Below are 21,050 nucleotides of genomic sequence, written 5' to 3' on the forward strand. Positions count from 1 at the left end.
TACTTCTCTGCCTGTTTTAGCTCCACCCCACTATCCCAAGATGCCTGGGCCTCCTTGCGTCAGAGGCCCCTGTCCTTGGCTGTTACCTGACGGGGCTAAGCTGCATATACAAGCTTAGCCCTCTTATCTCCTCAGGTACTAATGATGTTCTTGAGAAAATATTCCAGGGCAGATTATGCCTACCCTAACATACGTACACCACTGCATTTATTGTTCTGACAAATGAACCCATCCTGCATAACCAGCTCAGGGTAGAGGTACTTCCGGTACAGACATTAGGTGAGCACTAAATACTACTAATTGAGGGCTCTTTCTATACATTTAGTCATTTAGCAGACGCTCTTATCCAGAGCGTCTATCCTATACTAAATACACAAAAGTTTATATTTAGGGTCATTTGTAGTGCTCACTTATCCAGAGATTTCCTCTAGTCCAGTGGTCAGATGTGTGTTCTGGGCCAGGGCCAGGAGCCCTACTGAGTGAGTCCACTGCTCCCTCCTGATCCCATCAGGTAAAGCTGCAGACCTCCTACTGGGCTCCTAACATGGCCGTTATCTCCTGTGAACCTCCAGCTGTCCTCAAGGCTGCATACTCGATGTTGAGCTCAAACCCCTACTCACTCTACTTCTGTACGCCCCTTCCCTTTCTCTGGACAAGTCGCATGGACAAGTCTCAAATATGGCTAATCTACAAATGATGCATGCACAGAACACACGTTCAGAGTCACAATCTCTTTATATATTTTATCTTACACAATGGAGTGACTACATTCTCCGACCAACCCACGATGACTGACAGTACTGCTGATCAAAATCCAAATTTTACAGAAAAGATTAAACTCGATGTTACAAAGAAAAAAAATATATTGAGGTCACAGAAAGAAAAAATAAATAATAGTACAACTGGTATGACTTTTTCATAATCACTGAGAAGTGACCCATTTCTACGTGCTCACACAGGTTACTCTGCCAAACTCAAAAATTAATTAAACTTCCAAACTGAGTGTCTTTTTCTCTCTTTCTCTCTGTCTTCAGTACAGTACAGAACCAGCACCTCATGAACGCATCCAGCAGCTCATCTGGGCCTTCGATCCACGCTAGCCCCTCATAGGAGAACAGAACCAGTGTCCGGTCTTCCTCACAGGAAGCAGACATGTAACCCCAAAGTCACACTCGACACGAGCTGAGTGCAGATGAGCGTGGCTCATGACATGAATTCAATGGTAATTGTCATTTACATTCTTAATGTGGGTTCAAAGAGTCATATATGTCTGGGCCAGGTACAGGGCATGCCCCAGGGTGCTGTGTCTCTCTGGGGGGGAGGGGGGCAGGGTGAGAGGGGACTGGGAGATTCAGCCAGCATCCCCCGTTCTGCAGCTGCCTGATAAAAGCTGCCATGAGAAAACCCTCACCTCTGTCCCCTCCTGTCCCTTTGTTTTGACACACATGACTTTTTGATTGATGGAAAAAAACGATCATCATTTTGAGGTGGCTAGTCAAATGTTTAACCAAAGACTCGTGTTACTGTGTTGCTGTAGGGTTACATGTCCTCTCAACAAAGGTTGTGTTATGTTTCTAGAATATAGGAGATAAACTATAACACGTGAGGATAGATAAGACTGAGTTAGGCTTGATGGTTTCAGGGTCTGACCCATCATGTGCGTGGAGGGGATCATTTCTTTGGGTAGGGGAGGGAATTATTTGTTTCTTTGTATTCCAAAACCCGAATCAATATGTACAGACATTTTGATATGAACAGACATTATCAATCTTATTTTAAAAATAGACTCTGATCAACATATTTACATAATAATATGGACATTGTATGATTTTGTTCACATTTTGTTTGATCACTTTCCGTGATGAGTTGGTTAACTTGTTCACTTTTTCAAAGTGTGCGTATGTCGACACGTGTCTGTGTGTGCATTTGCTTTGTACAGTATGTAGAGAGTTATGTGTCCATGCGTTTATTATGTGTTTAATAGTGTGTGCAGAGGTTTTTCTTTTTTTTGGAACCGAGAAGATCTTTCTCCATCCTCTCTCACTCTTTCTCCTGGAGCTCCCGGCAAAGGGGGAGAGACCTCTGTCCCTGGAGGAAGGACCCTCTCAGCTCGCCGTGGCCGCGCCCTCCTCCTCTGCCCCCTCCACCTGGTTGGCCTTGCCCAGAGACGAGATCTTCGCCATCACCCCGGCCAGGGTCTCCTTCACGCCCTTCTCCAGGAGATATCCCTCGCTCTCGCTCTCTGGGTTCTCTGGGTCGGCCAGGGTCTCCAGGGCGGTGGTCAGGTACTGCAGCCCCACCATCACTGCAGACTGAAGGACCACAACAATGGGAGACACGTCACGTCGCTGTTACCCACTCACCTGCTTGTAAACAGCGAGACAATATTAGCTCCGGCACTTCAGAGGTTGTCTATAAGTTGCCGTCGATCTATTTGCAGTGTTGATCTGATTCACGGCGGATCCTTTCGGGTTGTTTATCTGACCCAGATAGAACCCTTTTTCCCTGCTTAGACTCCACTGTCTCATTCACAGGGCGGTCCTTGAGGTTCCAGGAAGCACGAGTAGCTACCTGTTGCTCTCTGGCCAGATTAACCCCTCTAAGAAACCCTGATCCTACCTTGCCCTGGCCAACACAGCACACCATACCATGGTTACACAACCACACTCAATTTCAGACTGGAGGCTCTTCAGTATGTTATCATGCTTGATGATCACAGATTGGACTCTAGGGAGGAAGTCTTCCTTAATAGGGGTAAATAATGGCGTGTCATACAAAAGAGAAACGTTTTGAATATTTGAATCAGAGTCGTATGTGATATATTTGTTTGTACGTGGATACCACGTGTGTCTTAAGGATCCAGATGGGTGTACGTTCACTCCAAGTCTGTTTGAGAGGGTTAAGAGGAGCCATGCTGTGCCATGTTTTATTGTCTGTTTGCCAGGAAGCTAGAGGAGACGAGGACAGCTGACTTTGGCTGTTTCGTAACCCCTAGATTAATGAGGAAGGTGAGATGTAGCATGTGTGTGACAGCTGTGCTCATCAGCTGTGGATGTATCGGTCCAGCTGAACCTCCTAATGCTCCCCAGCGCACGCACCTCTAAGACCATGATGGGATCCCTATCAACAAGCTAATGAATGACGCTTTCAGTGGGCCTTCTAAATGTGGATCAACTTGGATGAAAGAAGCAGGTTTGTTTGACAGCGCGTCAAACCCCCGTGCGCGTGTGCCTCTTACCTCCAGGCCGATAAACAGCAATACCAGAGCCCCAATGCTGTTCATCATGCCTCCGTAGTAGGAGACCAGGGCCTCGCGGCAGCCGCGTGTCCAGATGTTGAGCTCCTCGATGCGGTGGTCGTAGTCGTAGTGGGCCGAGTTGTTGGTCAGGTGGTGCTGGATGCACGGCCGGGGGGAACCAGGGTTACAGCAGCTGAACGGGACGCTGTCCATCAGAAACTTGCCCTCCACGTTGCTGAGGACGCGGCTGTGGAACGGGGAAAGGATACGCACGTCAGTATTGGGGACTGACTCATGTATGTTATGCATACCCAACAGCCCCTTCGTAGGGTTATGTCAGTCTCCGAGTTGATTCTAGCCAAGTCAAGCCGTAGATAAAAACAGTGTCAACTTGAGGGATTGTACCACAGCGAGTTCTGTCTCTGTAGGTCACATGGCAAAGTATGTGGTGCTTAGAAATCCCAGTCTTAAATGGCAATAAGACTGAAGCCACCAGACTAGCCTGCTAATGACTGTTTGGCAGTATGGTTTGTGTAATGAGCTCAGGCTGTAGCTCTGTTGACAGGAAGAAATAACCGGATGGGAGGGGCTTCTGAATGAGATTGACAAGGCAGAGTTTTACCAGGTTCCTTAGAAGTATCCTCTTGATGGGATCATTAGTGAGGGACAAGTGATGGCCATGTCCCTGTTTAACTTCCTAGTCAATGAAAACCCTTCTAGAAACGATGCTGTTAAATTGTAGTCATTTCTTACTCGTATCTTGTGATATGGCACGTGTGATAACAGCTATTGGCAGTTGGCAATAGCATGAAGTGACAAAGTGTATTACTGTCTTTGATGTGGCGTGTTATCATGCTTCAGGAAGACAGTAAGCTGCGAGAGACTTAGAAATTAGATCCAGGTAGATTATGGACTTAAAAGATGCTGGCACATGAACCCAACTACACTTGCACTGCTCACCTCATAAGCCTCACATTAAACCCACACACATCCCATACATCTGAATGTGAATAAGAGTCCAAAACCTTGTATTGAATATGTTTGCAGCCCTCCATTTCAACTGAAAACTGTTGACGAATGTGGCCCAATCAGCCTCAGGAGACTAGAACTACTATCTGCTCTGGCTGAGGAGCAGTCGAGCTACAACAAAAAACACACAGTATAATTCTCTGCCCTTTTCAATACTCACTCTTTGATCTCATCATTGCTGAAGTCCAGATAGCGGTTACTGATCCACTGCACCTCGAACCAGTCCCTGTAGTTGTTGTTACCACAGCAACGGAACTCGATCTGGGTCATGTCCAGAGTCCTCTTCATGAAGCAGCGTCCAGGTGTGTCGGTGTCCTTGTAGAAACGGATGCCGTTCCTCAGCCCCTCGGCCAGGGCAAAGTAGATGGCAAACTGCATCAGGAAGCACAGCAGCGCTGTGATGAAAAGGACGACATTGAAGAAAATGCAGGAGCACAAGTAGGGCTTCACCATTGGCTTCCACTTAGGGAACTTGGTGGGATCCAGAGAGTCGTGGCACACCTTGCCCCCAAAAGCGTTAAGCCCACAGGCCACCAGGCCGACTAGAATCAGCAGGTTGGGAACAAAATGACTCTCATTGTTGTCCATCATTTCACTCCTCTTCCGCAGTTCAATCTTGAAGAAGAGCCCAAGGCTGAAGATCAGGATCCCAGCCATGACAGACAGCCAGTACATGAGCCACAGGCCCTGGGCTAGCTTCACCCGCTTGGGCAAGTCAAACTTCACCTTCATCAGCACCATTCTTACCTCTTAATGCTTTCTATTCCACAAACAAAACTTTTTATGGAATATATGATCAGAACTTCCTGTTTAAGGTTCGAAATACTGTTTCCCTTGTTTTGTACAGTTGGCTAACTGTTCAAATTCAGTTGATCTCAGACAACGATGTTCCAGTGGAGAGTCTCAGTTGGAAAATTGTAATCCGTTCCAGAAGGGAGCCACAGAATGTGATTCAGCAAAGATTTCTCTCTTCATCCCCATTTTGACAAACCTGGAATTAGGACTGTCCATAACGCTAGGTGGGCCTGCCCCCATAAAAGTAAAAAAAAAAAAAATCACATAAAATCCACAAAAATTGACAGGATGGTGGGCTACACAGCTATTCCAGATAGTTTTTTCCTGCAAAAGGAGGCGGTCAGGCGAGTAGCAGAGTGATCGAGCCACCAATCTACAGTACGTCATCCAAAATCCCACTAATCAGCTCTGATCTCATTTGCAGCAGATGAGCCTTGGGCCCTAATCTGTTGTCTTACCATGTAAATGGTTTGTTAAGTATCAGCTTCCTCCATTACCTGCCTGTGCTGAGCTTGCCTGGGTTGGGCCTGAGGGACAGATAGCCTTCTGGTGGAAGGGGGTTGCACTTTTCTCTTCAGGTGTGAAGCATTCAGTACATTTAGGGGGAAGGTGTTTACTAGATGAGAGTATGCTGCTTAGTTTGCCAATTTACCTGCAATCGGTTATCAATACCTACACTACTGTCACATCTTTACAAAGCACAAGGACTCCATACACATTACTCCTCAAATACTTTGAGTATTTGAGACGTGAACAAAGACTAATTATCCTCTGTTGTTAGGGTATGGATTAAGGTTAAAGTCAGGTTATATCGTTTAAGTTCATTGGAGTAGTAGCACGAGCTCATTGTCCTCTACTGTCAGAGCGGGTCAAACTTCTAGGAACTTAAGGAATACAAAGTTTGCTTTTTATATGAGTGTCAACTGTCATGTTTTTGTCATGAAGAGTGCAACTAATAATTGAATCTTGAAAAGTGTGCTATTTAGAAACATTTGTATGACGTTATAGAAAAATCATAAATATTGTCCTAGTTATAGCCTAATCAAATATTATGTTATAGCCTTGTGAAACCAATTTCAGGTTTAGGGCAGGAAGTCTTCTATTGTTACAGATGTTTGTTTTGTGTATTATTCTAACATCTGGTTTTACTGAGCAGAAACTTAAACCAATTGACAAAAGGCAGATTCTGTGATGATGGCCTATTATTCCTAATTTAATATGGTTTTAATCTGTTCTAATAGGCAAAACCCTGATGATAGTTTAATTATATGTGACACAGACTGATAGACTAAGTAACATTGCCCTAAATTCAATTACCATAGATTCATTAGACAAATAACAAGCAAGCCCAGTCCAGATTAGATTAGATTGCATTGATGGTTGAACTACAGTAACTGGGGTAATTTGAGTTATATCACTAGATGTTTTTGGAACGTGTTTTAAATGGTTGACAATAACATGACAAAAGAGTTACCAACACTTTATTTAGTGTAATTAGTAGCTTGGCCATTATTAGGGGTATGCTCGCTAGGCTGGACTCATACGATCGTCATCCAGCAATGCACTGTCTCTGTGTTCAAAACATTTTCAACTGAACACACATTTTCCGACATCCTCTGATTGGAGCCCTCCAGTTAGTATTCCAGCTGGCTGTTCTCATGCGCACATTGGGTGTGACCCGCCCATGAACTCTGTGCTGCAGCTGACCTGTACACTAAGCTGTCCTCTAACATGTTCTTCACACTTTTACCTGCATCAATTCTCACACTTTCCCCATCTGTACATAGGTTCCACCAGCAAGTGTAGCCAGTGCTAAACCATCGACCTAGACCTTTCAGCTTTGACCTCCTTGAAGGATGCTGCCCACCACCTGCTACCTTACCATGAGACCAAGGCAGCCAGGACCCTACCAGGGAGGTTGTGGAAAGGTAGCATAACATGGAACCCACATAATGTACACTACAGTTAATCGTGACCATAGGAGTTTAATGCTGTAGTGTATCTCATTGTGGGATATGTTTTGATCACCTCATACATAAAGACATAGCTTACGTGTGATTTATGTATTTAGTGGTTGCACTTAATGAAACACATAAGATCATTAGAAAATACTGTAAATGTTCACACTATGTTTACTACAAGTCTAGCAGAGCTATGCTGGGAGGTGAATTGAGATGGCTCAGCTGGATTAGCCAATCGCTGATACCTGTATTTAGATATGGTAATATGCTTATAGATAATATGCTTCGCTGTTCATTTTCAGTTCCCAAACGGGGGCGTTGTCAGAAAGTTACAAAATATGAGAATGAAAAGATTTCTCTGATTGTCTTCCACTGCACCCCCGTGATGTACACCATCATCTATTCTATTCTGTGAGAAAAGAGGCCATGATGATAGGTCCACTGCGAGATGATTGACAGTTCTCAGAGGGGAGTGTGAAGTCTAAGTGAAATGGCTGAAAGTGATTTTGTGAATATGTGAATCAGCAAGAGGTACCCCTTCTATTATTAGAGTGCTGTGGACACACGTGACAAGATTAGCAGGAGCCTTAGGTGGTTTACAGTACGATCCGTTTACACGGGCAGGGAGTCACACACAGTGTAGCACGCAATGATTCTACCCCGGCAACACACTTGCCAATCAATGACAAGGGGGGTATTATAGCCTATTACACTCTGAGCAATCAATGAGAACACCCTGGTCTCACGGCTTGGAGGAGCCTGAGTACACCCACACTGAGGTTGAACCCTGTGTTTCAGTTGTAGAGTAGATCTGTTCGATGTTAGATAGGTTTAGTGGTGTATAATAGGTTGGTTATCATGTATGCACAAAACTTGTATTATCAATCCCCCAAAACATAACTGAAATGATAAATGGGTACTTGGTTCCACTATATGAACACAATACTGCCACCATACCCAGACAGGCAGAGCAAGAGGGCAATTCATGTAGTAAAAATGTGTTTGATTCTAAGACATATTTGTTTGAATACATTATGAATGATGAACACATGAAATACACAATGTAATTATTTTGTGTCTCTCACCTCTCACCAAGTAATGCCAGAATCAGAGCTCTCCAGTCTTGCTACATCAAAGAGATCAGTGTTTGCTGTTTCCCGCAGTGTCCTCTGCACCTGGTCCTGATTCAGCACCAGAATGAAGTCAGAGGGTTTCACCGTGATTTGCACAGACAGGAAACCTTTCTTGAGTACCTTGCATAAAAGAGAGATAGGAAACAGACAAAACATTTAAGCAACAGGTCAGACTGACTGCAAGGTCAAAGGTGTTGCATTGAACTAGACCTGTGGGTGGCGCTGTGGGACTCAGACAGTAGACATTAGACACATGGCAGCAAAGTAAATGCATGATAAAGCACACTTAGATGTATTATTTACCAAGCACAGACATGGGCTTGGTAAGTTATTAACGTAATGAATTATGTAGATCTTCAGTATTGTTTTACTTCATTTAATTTTGCATTTTCAATGTAGTCATTTCAACATGTGGGATCAAGCAAATCAAATATATTTGTACAGCCCTTTTACAAGAAATGTCACGGAAGGAAGACAAGGAAAAACTCCCAGAATAACTAATTTGAGAAAAAAGGAGAAGTGCACAACATAGGCCAAACATTCCCTCCACAGATCCCAGATATTTGATCCACAGATCACTGTCTGTGGATCGACTAGAATGTGTTGGTTCACCTTATCTAGAATCGTAGATTCACGTACATCTAATCAACACCAGCGGGACCATGCAAGGCCCTCTGCCATAGATCCCCTGGCAAAAGTGTGGAGATGGGTCTAGACATATAGTCAGTCGTTTTTTTGTGGCGTCTATTTATATGCTTTGAAAGTTGAAGGATTACATTTGAAATATATCAAGTCATTGTGCGCATCTGTTACCACTTCCAAAATTCTGCCAGTTTGGTCCCGTCGTGTTAAAACACTACTGGCACCTAGTGGTACAATATTGTTGTTGCAGAACATTTCAATTCAAACAATGTTATGAATGATGAGCTCAACATCTTTGACTTGAACTGAACTTGAGGAAGAGTCTGATTCATGGGAGGATTTGTATACATCTAAACCTGAGAAGGTCCTCTTCATTTTTAAGACAAGGAGTGAGTTCCTTATCATAGAAACCAAATTGGCATACATGACCAGATAGGGAGAGATAACGAGAAACAGCCAGAGAAAAGAAGGAGAAAGGGATTGAGGAAGACAAAGTGGCAGAGCAAAAAAAGAGACAGAGAGCTCCTAATGTTTGGTCTTACCTTGTGGCCCACGTGCCCTCTCCTCTCTGAGGTCTGTGCAGTAACTATTGTCTGTGGCTCATTGGGATGTGCATGAGGGATTCCCACATGCTTCAAAGGACCATGGTTTTGATGGTTCATTAAATAGAGCCACATGTCAGAGACAGGCCTGCTGCCCCTGCTTAGGAAGTGTGTGTGTGTGTGTGTGTTTGTGTTTGGGCAAGGGGGAAAGAGAGGACTGTGTTGGAATGTGTTCGCCAATAATCCTTCTTTTATCTCAAATCATCTGTTTTCACATCCTGAGATGTTTATGAGCCGAGAGCATAGCACTCTCCTCTCGCTCTCTTTGTTTTCATGATCGCTATCAGCGTCTTCCTCCATCTTGAAAAAGCAATAAGAACCGTGAGCATGAACAAAGGATGAGTAACGTTTCTGCCGTCCCTTGAAATTGGACAGTGAAGAAGCTAGGGGAGATGTGTTGACTGTGAGCTGTGTATCCAGGCAAGGGGATAAGGGGATGATGTCTTCTCCTGCACCAATCAGAACAGCGATTTACCTTTCAGGTGCATCCCCCCCCCCCCCCCCTCCGCCCCCCCCTTCCCCAAGAACAGAGGGAGCTTGTTTTTCTATAATGGAGAGCGTGATGATGAACAGATAAGTGAGAGCCTGCGGGGGAGAAAGTGTGAGGGGAGGAGGGGCCGGAGGAGGAGGGGACGGAGGAGGAGGGGAGGATGAGTGTGCACACGCTCTGATCCTCCTGAATGGGGGACACAGAAGGAGGAGAATGTTACAAGAATTTCATAACAAGCATAAAACCATTAATATGTCACGGTCTCATTGGAAGCAGATGTGTGATTTATTTTTATAGGCTGGTAGTTGAGGTCGCTGCAACAGGCTATGGAATGCCTGCTACTCCTCCTCCTCTCCTCCTCCTCCTCATCTCCTCCTCTCCTCCTCCTTCATGTCTGCTACTGTACCAGCCTGTGCTCTCTTCATTCCCTTCCTCCCTCTCTTCGCCCTCTGTTTTCACAATGTGAAGACGTGATCAAAGACCACTTGTTGAGTGTAGTTAGCGTCATGTTCGCTCGTGACATTTAAAGTGTACCCAACGACTCACCTTCATTTGCTAAAGGCTGCTCCTATTGGTCGAGTTCCTGTAGGGTAGAGGACCATAAGTCTATCCAGGGGCAGATGGGGGAGAGCAGGGCCGGGAGGAGACAGAGGCCCAGCTTCCCCTGGCCTCTGATGGAGGCTCCCTTGGCCTCTGATGGAGGCTCCCCTGGCCTCTGATGGAGGCTCCCATGGCCTCTAATGGAGGCTCCCCTGGCCTCTGCTGGAGGATCTCCTGGCCTCTGATGAAGGCTCCCCTGGCCTCTGCTGGAGGATCTCCTGGCCTCTTATGGAGGCTCCCCTGGCCTCTGCTGGAGGCTTCAGGGACAATCTGTGGGCTGGACAACTGCTTGACACAGTTACAACACTCACAATGACCGCACATAGACACTTTACACGCACACGCACAAAGGCTCAGACTGACAGACTGATTGAGGGAAGAGGCCCATTATTCAATCAATAGAATTGCGACGATTTGAGAAAATTTGTCTGAAGGAAAAACAAACGAACAGCCAGTGCGTTCATGATTCAGATGTCAGCTCCTTACGTGGACGGAAATAAGAGTGTGTGAGCGTGCGTATGTGTGGCCGCGCACGTCAGCCTGGTATGTTAATAGTACGGCTGGACGATGCTTCAACAATGATTCCCAGATCCAGAGAGATAAAGAGACAGGAGGGGGGGACGTGTGTGTCTAAGTTCAGGGAAGAAACACACTCATACATTTTCAACCTGTTGAAAGAATCCAGCCACAGACCCAGGACTTCATGAAAACAGACACTCTCAGACAGCCAACTCATATCAAGATGAGTGACGGGTGTTGACCCAACAGAATAACAGTTTGATTGTATGAAAAAACGAACGGAACAACATGGATGTCTCCCCTAATAATGCTTCATATCGGACCTTTTTTTTGGCTTAAGAAACTCTGTGCAACATATAAAGACGGAATGTTCTGCTCTGCGGAAAGCCAACCATCCCTGCCTCTGGCCCCTCACACATTTGATGATGTTAACTGAATTGGAAGAATGGCGTACTCAAAGGACCATGAGCGAGCCACGGTAAGGCCAGCCAATAAAATGAGAAAAGACCCATCAACTCAACAGAGGACATTTCTACTGTCACATTTATGCTATCACAATGGTGTGCACACAAACCTCGTTTCCGGCTAAACAGCTTGACTAAGCATGGTATGGCATTCTGTTTTCGCTTGGGCTTTACGTAAAGGTCAGCCGTGAACACAGACTGCTACATTAAAATTTACGCAGGGAAAAATACTGCAAACAGCACATAGACAGAGAGAGGAAGATAAATGAGGAGGAGAGGTGGAAGAAAACCAGAGCAAAGAAGAGGAGGGAGGGAGGGAGGGAGGGAGGGAGGGAGGGAGGGAGGGAGGGAGGGAGGGAGGGAGGGAGGGAGGGAGGGAGGGAGGGAGGGAGGGAGGGAGGGAGGGAGGGAGGGAGGGAGGGAGGGAGGGAGGGAGGGAGGGTGAAATTAACTGCCGCCCTCCTGTCTGCACTCATCTCTGGTGAGGCGATTCAAATGTTTGCCTGTGGATGACCATGAAATACCCATGGTTTTGAGTGTCTGCAACTTCAACATTGCACTTTGGTAGTAGTGTTGCGAAAATATGTGAAATGTCCTTCTCATTCAGAGGCAGTGGGAAATGAAAACAAAAGGCAAACAGAGCAGCTACAACACATCCAGTTTGTGTTGTCCGTGTCAAGTGTCAGGCAGGAAATGAAATCAGTTTTGCTATTTGACCTCTGACCCAGGAGATGCTGCAGGATGTCAGGCCCCAGTCAGGGACCTCAGACACGCACTTACCATGTCCTGGTCAGACACACACTTACTGTACGACACACTACACGCAAGCATACACACCACACACACGGACAAACACCGTCAAGTTTGAGTCTGTCAAATAAAATGTTATCACGACCAAACTGAAGGCCGTAAAATCAGACAGTGATAAATCATGGACGCACACACTCATGTGGTGTGCAGTGGAACAACACTGGCTGGGTCTCTGTGAACAGAGGGGAAACATAAAATACAAATATAGCATAGTGCGCTTACTGTTCACGCTGTGGAAGCCAGACAAAGCTGGCGAGGGAGAAAATGTGTGTTTGTGTGTACGTATGAGCGATTGTGCTTGTGTGTGTGTGTGTGTGTGTGTGTGAGTGCGTTTGTGCATGTTTTCATGTGTGGGTGTACATGTGAATTGCCGTGCATGTGTTCAAACCCACGTATACTGTATGTGTTTGTGTGTGTGAGGTGTGTGTGTGCGTGTGTGTGAGGTGTATGTGTATGTGTGTGTGCAGACTAAAGACAGGGCCTTCGCTGCAGCTTTTCCTCTCCAATTACAGGACTGTTGATCTGCAGCCTCGGCCTCACTGCTGTCTCCTGCTATTCTCATCCAGCTGCAATAACATCTCTATAGAACATTCCACACTCCCTACAGACACACTCACTCAAACACACGCCAGCGCGCACACACAACACAAACACCCTACGCGAGGCACTTAAAAGCACACGGCTGGCCAAGAATCGCATACATACAGACACACACACACACACATTTTTCTTCTTCTGCCCTGGTCAGACGTTGGTCCGCATGCTGTCTGTGTGATATGGGCAGCACCAGCCAATGAGCTCTGCTCCAGTGTCAGGGTCCTGACTGGGCAGGGCTGAGTGCACTTCAAAGGACTCTGAACCAAACCCTTACAACCTCCATCTTAGACACTCCCATCCATACTTGGCTTCCTCCTGGAAAGGAAAAAAAAACGGAGGCCTTTTAGGGAACACCACCCTTGGGACCCAGAGACAATACATTCCCCCTCATTGTGAGAGAGATCTGTCACTTTGAGTTTCCCCTGATCTGGTGCCTGGGGTGGTACAGCCTACATGGGGCTAAGAAGAGGCCAGGCAAGGCTGGGGGACCTGGGGGGAGGCTGGGAAAGATCACTGCTTCTCTGGAGGTTTGGTGCCCCCTACAGGTCAGCCAGGGGACAGACAACAGGAAGTGGTGATCAAATCATGTGACAGTTCTGAAAAGTCCGGCATGGTTCTTATCCTCCGCTGACCTTAAATTGAAAAGACGTTGCTGCACTTGAGCTGTCTCCAGAACACTCTCGACATCCATAGTGGACTTTCTTCTTCCTGAGAAATACATAATGGGGGTTACAGAGACATGAGGAGCCCCTGCTGTAAGTGGTGTGTTCTGCCAAAGGAGGCTGCTGGAAACTGATCCACCTTTGGGTCCTGGATTATATTCTTTGTCTGAATTCCAAAATTCCACAAGCAGTCAGGGGAGAACTGAGGTAGAGAGACAGTGCAGGCTTAGGATAGGGGAAGGGGGGCGGGGCAGGGAGAGAAGGGGGTTTATTTTACTCAATCAGTGGTGTCCATACTGGTAAACAGCCACAGTACATGGCCATGAGCCCGTGTCCTATAACTTGCTGCTTTCTACACACACACACACACACACACACACACACACACACACACACACACACACACACACGCACACACACAGAGTCCAAGTCATTGGGTTCTGGTGTTATTGGCCCTGCGGTGTCCCTGGCCCTGGGTCAGAGCAGAGCTGAGAGGGGCTGGCTCCCAGCAGCTGTGTGAGCATGGCTCTGGTCAACTGTCTATTTTAGCCCCTGGCAGGGGGCATATCAGCACCACATGGCACCCTGCGGCTCCTGCAACTGACCCCTGACCCCTGACCCTGAACTCCATCCGTCAACATTCCCTTCCATAGCATGGCGCCGTTGCACCTTTCGGGATATGCGTTTCTTTCAGTGTCGTTTCTGTGGAGAGTCACGTGACATCGGCTTCGTTGGCACTCAGGGCCCGCGTGAGTCAGTGACGTACAGCAAGACGCCCATGTTAAATGTAGTGTGGAGGATTTGCACATCGCATCTTTTCACATGGATGTTTAATCTGACTGCCGGATTGTTCCCACTCTATGAACTGAGCTTAAGTAGACTTACATAGGGTGTGTGTCGAGAGGAAAGTGTGAATGCATGCCTTTGCATTATCGGAGAATTCTGTATACACTTTAACAGAATGTATATATAGTATGTATATAGAGTAGTGCTGTTAATAGAGTGTATCTGATGGGAGTGAGTGTGTGTGTGTGGTAAAGTGTGTGTGGTGTGTGTGTGTGCTTGCGTGTGTGTGTGTGGCAAAGAAAAACTCCCCCTCTCTCTGTCTTTAATCAGCGAGAGCTGGGAGTTCCAGCATGCCAAGTTCCGTCCAACTCAGCGTAGTCAAATAAATCATTTCCACCAACCATCGCTTCACACTGCTTTTCCTGGCTGATCCTCACGGCACTGTGTCAGCACAGGAACCTTTATATAACACACACACACACACACTCTCATTAGGCTGTTTGTACATGTGCGTGGACAGTGCATGATAATGAGGAGGGCTGTCTGCTTTGTTTGACGGCGTGATGAGACTGCAGGTCGACGCGAGAGGACGTGAACAGACGTCGAGGTGAGAGAACAAAGGGCCCATTGTGACGGTTTCTCTCTGCCGGGGCGCTGTCTGATGATGTGAGGGTGTCCCTGAGGTGACCTCTGGCCTCCATTAGACACTAATAAGCAGCAGAGGGGCAACTCTTATCTGAGGGGATACAGATTCCTACAAAACATAGTCCCACACACGCACCCACACACAACCACACCACCCTTATGCAATCAATGTGTGCCATGAGCAAAACATTCGATGGACTTTGAAAGGACCATTGTTGTCCATGTATATTTTTCAGACTCAATTTGATGTACGGTTCTCTTTATAAATCATATTCAAGGTTCACAAATGACACAAGGGCGTTGAATAAACATGAAAATGACCCAAACGACCATACGTCCACACTGAAATCATGCTAATGCTAATGTATGCTAAAAGCTATGTCCAGTCTGTCTCTGCTTATGTTGCCATCAATCAATACCAGGACATTATGTCCAGCTCTTCTTCATTAAGAGCCTGTCAAAGTCACTCTAACCTGATCACAGATCAGTCCATCTATATTAAAGTTCTGTCTCGGAGAGGGGGAGTCTGAACAGAGATCAGTGTGTCTGTCTTTATTAGTGTTCCCATGTGTCACACTGAAGCCATTCTGAGCAGCACAAAGCCTCCATTGGTCTAATCCCTCGTCAGGGGCAACAGCATTAACCTGTCAATCAGAGTGAGCGAGAGGTTATTACACACCGTAGGCTCGTTATCTTATATGGGCTCAATAATCACCTTGTCTACCCGGTGGGGAAGGACCCTGGAAGAGGTGGTTCTGGAAGAGGTGGCCGAGCGGATGCCTGTTGCACCGTCGTGAGGGACTTAGGCTGTGGTTTGACGCCTTGTGGACATATCGCTGTATATTTCTTTGAAATCTCCCCAAAATCCCCTGCCCCCAATTTTTTTTCATAAATTTGATTTTGATTTGATGAATGAATGAAAAGTTGAAGAAAGTAGCACAGCAAGTATAGTATTTCAAACGGATGGCAAGACAATTAACATCAGGGCCGCCAGGTAGACTGACAGGGATAGGGCATATTGGAAAGGGGAAAGAGAACGACAGGTTAGAATGAATGGCTGGGGCCTCTGTCTCTGATGCGCGCACACACACAGGCACAAGCACACACACTTTCCATGCCCGGCACTGTCCTCCCCTGCTCCCAGTGGTCTGTGTTTAATAAGAGATAATGGTGCAGCTCGGCGGGCACCGTTTCCTACAGGCAGGCTTAAAAGACATTTTCTCCTTATTACATGCATGATTTTAACTGATCCCAGAAAAGCAAACAGACAGATTCCCTCTGGACCGCTCTGATGCAGGCTCTGTTGCTCAACTGACAGAATGTGGGAGGGATAAAAGGGTGTGTGGTGGCGATGCCGACGGAGGTGTGTGCGTGTAGGTGTGTGTTGTAGGTTTGTGTGTGTGTATTGGGGGGGGGGGGTCACCTCTCACCCCTCTGCTCAGCCGTTCACTCCGCCCGGCGGTCCGCACAATGGAGCCCTTGTTGGAGGAGAAGGAGATGTGGAGGAAAAGGAGTGAGGAGGACTAGGAGGAGGAGGAGGAGGAGGGAGGCGGGAAAAGGAGGTGGTTGAGACGGAGGTGGTGCAGGAGGAGGTGGAAGAGTTGGATGAGGACATGGAGCAGATGTAGGAGGGGATGAGGGTGTGGAGGAGGTGGAGGAGGAGGAAAAGGAGGGGGAAGAGGGAGGTGGAGGAGGTGTAGGAGAAGTAGAAGATAGAGGAGGTGGTGGAAAGAGTATAGAAGGAGGGGGTAGAATTCTGGGGGGCCTGCTATCACATACGTACATGGAACTGTGAACATAGATGCACACACACAGTCTTTGTGTGGGGTCTATGTTCGTTCAAGATGACTGAAGATGTGGCATACACACACACAAACACACACACTCATAAACACACACATATATGCACACACACACAAACAGACACACACTGAATCACCAGCCAAACCTCTCCCTCAAAATGGAGCCCAGCAGTCAAAACAAAGCAGGGATTATTAAAAAATAATTAAAGTGAATAACAGAGAGTTTGGAGAGAGAGGCACAGGCCTCTTCTGGTTTCAAGATGAACAAAATAGTGAAAAATAAAAGTAATTTGGAATGTTGTTCTTTGATTTCTTTGGTCTTGGCTGCAGAGAGTGGGATTAGATCATCAGCAAATGTCATGGCCTCCTGTCATCTGCCAAGGAAAATAAGAAAGGGAGAGGAGATGGGAGGGCAGAGAGGAATTAGAGGGAGTGAGATGGGGGGGGGGGGGTGAGGAGGGAAAGAGCAGAAAAGAAGCAGGCAGGAGAGTTAGAAAAGATGGACAAAGAGATGAGTTACAGGGAGGGATAGAGGAGAGTGAGTAATGGAGAGAGTCAGGAGGAATTAAAAAAAAAAGTGAAAGCCAGAGAAAGTGAAGTGAACAACATGTATGATTTACTGTATGGTACTGCACTATGCAGATCCAGGCAGAAATAGAGAAAAACACCACAAGAATCCAAGACAAAGATCGCCATGCAATACAGTAGGACCAGCAATAGGACTTCAGTTGGAGCCGGAACAGAAACACAAACATTTTAGACAAAGTGGAGACAGTGCTACATGTGTGTGGTTTCTAGGTGAAGAAATGGAATGAATCAATCTCAGAGTGTGAGATGGCTCTGAGAGGGTCTGCCAGGTTTGAACATTGCCAGGGCAAAGTAATCCAATCCTTTCCAACCACAAGCACCTCACATGCGCCAGGCTCTGGGTGGGCACTCAGAGATGGCTGTGTGGGTAGATGGAGTACAAATGCTTTTCACCCAGGCCTGGGACCTCAGCCAGGCTCAGGGCTGTTTCCTAACCCTGGCCAGTGCTCCTCATTTGCATGCATCTAGGTGTTTGTGGCCGCATGCACACCAGCCAGTACACACATACACACATGCATCAATCAATGCATTCATTCTTCCATGCATAATATTGTGTGTTTACAGATGGATACACACACACACACCCACACACACACCACTCAACCGACTCGTAAGGGCAATGTTGTGAGTGTACAGTCAGTAGTAGCCAGTGAAAGCTCCATCCAGGGAGGTTGAGTGGAGGCCTGAGTGGCCAGGGCCCTCTCACCCAGGAGCCGTTCAGCAGGAGCGTGTCTGAAAATGAAAAGCAGAGCCGGAGCTCTCCTGATGAAAACATTACATCAGAGTCATGTGTGACACATGTGTGCTGGCTTTGGACGACTTGCACTTCACATAGGAGGCCGATGCGTGGATAATGGAGGAGCGAGCAGTAAGGGTGTGGGGGGAGGGGGGGGCGGGACGACGACACAGAAAAAGGGATTTATGTATTTAGGTGGCACCTCTCCAAGTACTTGACTGTTCGACTGTGCTATCAATATATGCTGCACATGCAGAGCATGGACATTGAGAAAGGTGCTAAAATGTGTCTGCGCATGTGGGTTTGTGTGTGTGTTTGTATGTGTGTGCAGGTGGTGTGGGTGCGTGTGTGTGTCAGGGCCTGATGTGGTCCCAGTCAGAGGCCAGTCCCAGCAGAGAGAGAGAGAGAGAGAGAGAGAGAGAGAGAGAGAGAGAGAGAGAGAGAGAGAGAGAGAGAGAGAGACTGAGTCTGAGAGGGATGTGGGCTGTGGGCTGTGGGGTGAACATGGCTTTCTCTGGAATCTTAATTCTTCCCCGAAAACACAAATAGGATATAAATCCTCGCCTTGTCCCACTGCACAAGACGGAAAGAAACACCAGGCTTTCATGTGGCCTCGCTAGATGATCTCTTTTTCTTTCTCACTCACAAACTTTCCCTCAATTCCAGGACACAGTCTCTTTCTTTTCTCTCTCTGTCTCTCTCTGTCTCTCTCTGTCTCTCTCTCTCTCTCTCTCTCTCTCTCTCTCTCTCTCTCTCTCTCTCTCTCTCTCTCTCTCTCTTTCTCTTTATTCTATCTCTGTCACTTAATTTTTCAAACTCTGTTATTTTCACCCTTTCATCAGATCTCCTCATGTTTGTCCAGTAACTCCTTCTCCTTGTCTTTCTCTATCTCTTTGCTAACCGAGTGTGCAAAAGTGTTTACAGCTGCACTCGATGGAAAATCCGAGTAGAGGAGATGGATAAAGAGAGAGAGAGCAAGGAGCGATTGATCGGTGTGGTTTTGCGCCATATGGCGAATGTGAAAGCGCATGCTGAAGAGATCTTTCCACGGTGTGTGCCTGTGGAGAGCACACACCTCCTCATGCTCCATTTCCAAGCTGATCTGGCGTATTTGTTGTGTGCAACGAGCGAAGAGGGGCCCCGATAGCCTATGGCATGACCGTGAGAGTGTATTTTTGTTGGCCAATGCTCCTCTTCTCTGTGTGTGTGTGTGTGTGTGTATGCGTGGGCCTTGTCGGGTCTGCCGTTCAATCAGTGTTCCCAGTTTATTTGATCTTTTCTCTAAAGCTCCGGTCTAGATCCTGGGAATGAAACTGAGGTCAGTACCATCCCAGACCCACACATACACTCACAGACACGCACGCACACAAACACACACAAACACACACACATACATTCACACCAACGACAAAAAAGCCTACAATGTCCACATCAGTATACAAAATGTTGAAATCAGTTGTTCAAGCAGCAGCACAGTGGTGGGTGGAGACACCACTCTTTGACTCTCCTCATAACCTCTAAATCTGGAAGCCCTCCTCAAGGCTCGCTGCAGCTGACCCATTCACAGTCTGATCACCCTGGTCTGGGTTTGGCTGATCTTACCGTATATTGTTTTGCAGATCTATGGTATGTAATCTGTATTTTCCTGTAAATCCCTCTTCGTTCTCCCCAGGAGACTGTTCCCCAGTCTCTGATTTCAGAGATAGATATGACAGACTTCAGGACCGCTTAGTGACTTTTGTTGACATGTTTACATGTGCATACTGAAATTTCAGCCATTCCATTGTGTTGCTTATTTGTGTACCCTTATCTGTGGCCTCTCTCTTCACTCTTGATGGGAAGGAACGTGCTGACTCTTGCTGGCTCTGAGGCAGCTTTGTCACTGGCTCATTAGTATGGTGTGATATACAGCAGGGATCGAGAGCCTGTCTGGGTGAAATATACCATAGGAGCTTGTGTTATCGGAGCACTCTCCACAGAACCCCATTGTAACCAGACCCTGCAAGGGTCGCGTGAAAAACGGGAGTCTCATTGCGGTTCAAATAAAAATCCCTTTCATTCTGGGCTTCTCACCACCCCCTTGCTTCCTCCACCGCTTGATTTACAACCTCAGTAATATCATTTAGTCCATGTATGTGGAAAACGATGATTCAATTTAAAAGTGCTTCGCGAGATTTAACATCAACGTGTTCCCATGGATCCACTGATATTTACAGCTCTCCTTTAGAAGCTTCCTTTATGAACCTCAGCTTGTCACACTAACGGACGTGCAATACATGTCCGGCAGCACAAGACAGGCAATGCAGTAACTAAGATGAAACACCAGTCGAACGTCTTTTCCGTCGAGCGTGCTATGGTTCTGTGTTTGTGAGTGCATTCACGTTCAATATTCACGAGGACTCGAGAAGGCACAGAGAAGGCAGAGAGAGGGTTGAGTTGAAGAGAGAGTTGAGAGAATGTATAGAGAGGGCAGGGAGAGGGGCGAGATAGTGTGTCAAAAAGGTAAAGTGGTGGTGGGCACTAAGGAGATAAGGGGTTGAGTGGGCCGGGACCAGGGCGTTAAGGGGATAGAGGGTTGAGGCAGTAAGGTCTAGGGGGCTGAGGGGATAGGGTGTTGAGGGGGCAGGGATGGGGAGAGGAAGGCCCAGAGTGGGGCATTGGCTCCATGCCTGGAGCTATGAACCTTAATGATCCTATAAATTCATTTTTTTTCCCTTTCTTTTTTACCCCCTTCTTCTTCAGCAAACATTCAGCGTTTCAATAAGATTGTTTTTACTACTGCGCTGTCTATAAATCATATGGCTTGGCCTGTCAGCTAAACTGTGGGAGTGTGGCTACTGAGGAGAGGACTAGGAGGCTGGGGGGCTAAGAGGCTGGGAGGCTGGGAGGCATGGAGGGGGAGAGGCTGGGAGGCTGGATGACAGGGCACTAATGTACTGTACACCTCTATA

General features: G+C 46.9%; 1 protein-coding gene across 1 annotated transcript; it reads right to left on the reverse strand.

Moving 5' to 3' along the window:
- Positions 1-735: 735 nt before the first annotated feature.
- prph2b (peripherin 2b (retinal degeneration, slow)) lies at positions 736-5,160 on the reverse strand. The gene is made up of 3 exons (XM_084709791.1): positions 4,428-5,160; positions 3,239-3,485; positions 736-2,312 (listed from the first exon to the last, which is right to left on the reverse strand). The coding sequence occupies exons 1-3, from the start codon at positions 5,006-5,008 to the stop codon at positions 2,106-2,108; spliced, it is 1,035 nt and encodes a 344-aa protein (XP_084565917.1). The 5' UTR covers positions 5,009-5,160; the 3' UTR covers positions 736-2,105.
- Positions 5,161-21,050: the final 15,890 nt, after the last annotated feature.

The sequence above is a fragment of the Hypomesus nipponensis genome, chromosome 11, assembly GCF_054491055.1.
Source record: "Hypomesus nipponensis isolate SF chromosome 11, ASM5449105v1, whole genome shotgun sequence".
Classification (NCBI taxonomy): Eukaryota; Metazoa; Chordata; class Actinopteri; order Osmeriformes; family Osmeridae; genus Hypomesus; species Hypomesus nipponensis.

Excerpts from the sequence above, each read along its gene's own strand:
- prph2b (XM_084709791.1), bottom strand. The coding sequence starts at position 5,008 with ATGGTGCTGATGAAGGTGAAGTTTGACTTGCCCAAGCGGGTGAAGCTA. Across the intron at positions 3,486-4,427 it reads AGCAATGATGAGATCAAAGA|CCGCGTCCTCAGCAACGTGG; the intron begins GTGAGTATTGAA and ends CCCGTTCCACAG. Across the intron at positions 2,313-3,238 it reads TGCTGTTTATCGGCCTGGAG|TCTGCAGTGATGGTGGGGCT; the intron begins GTAAGAGGCACA and ends GTGGTCCTTCAG.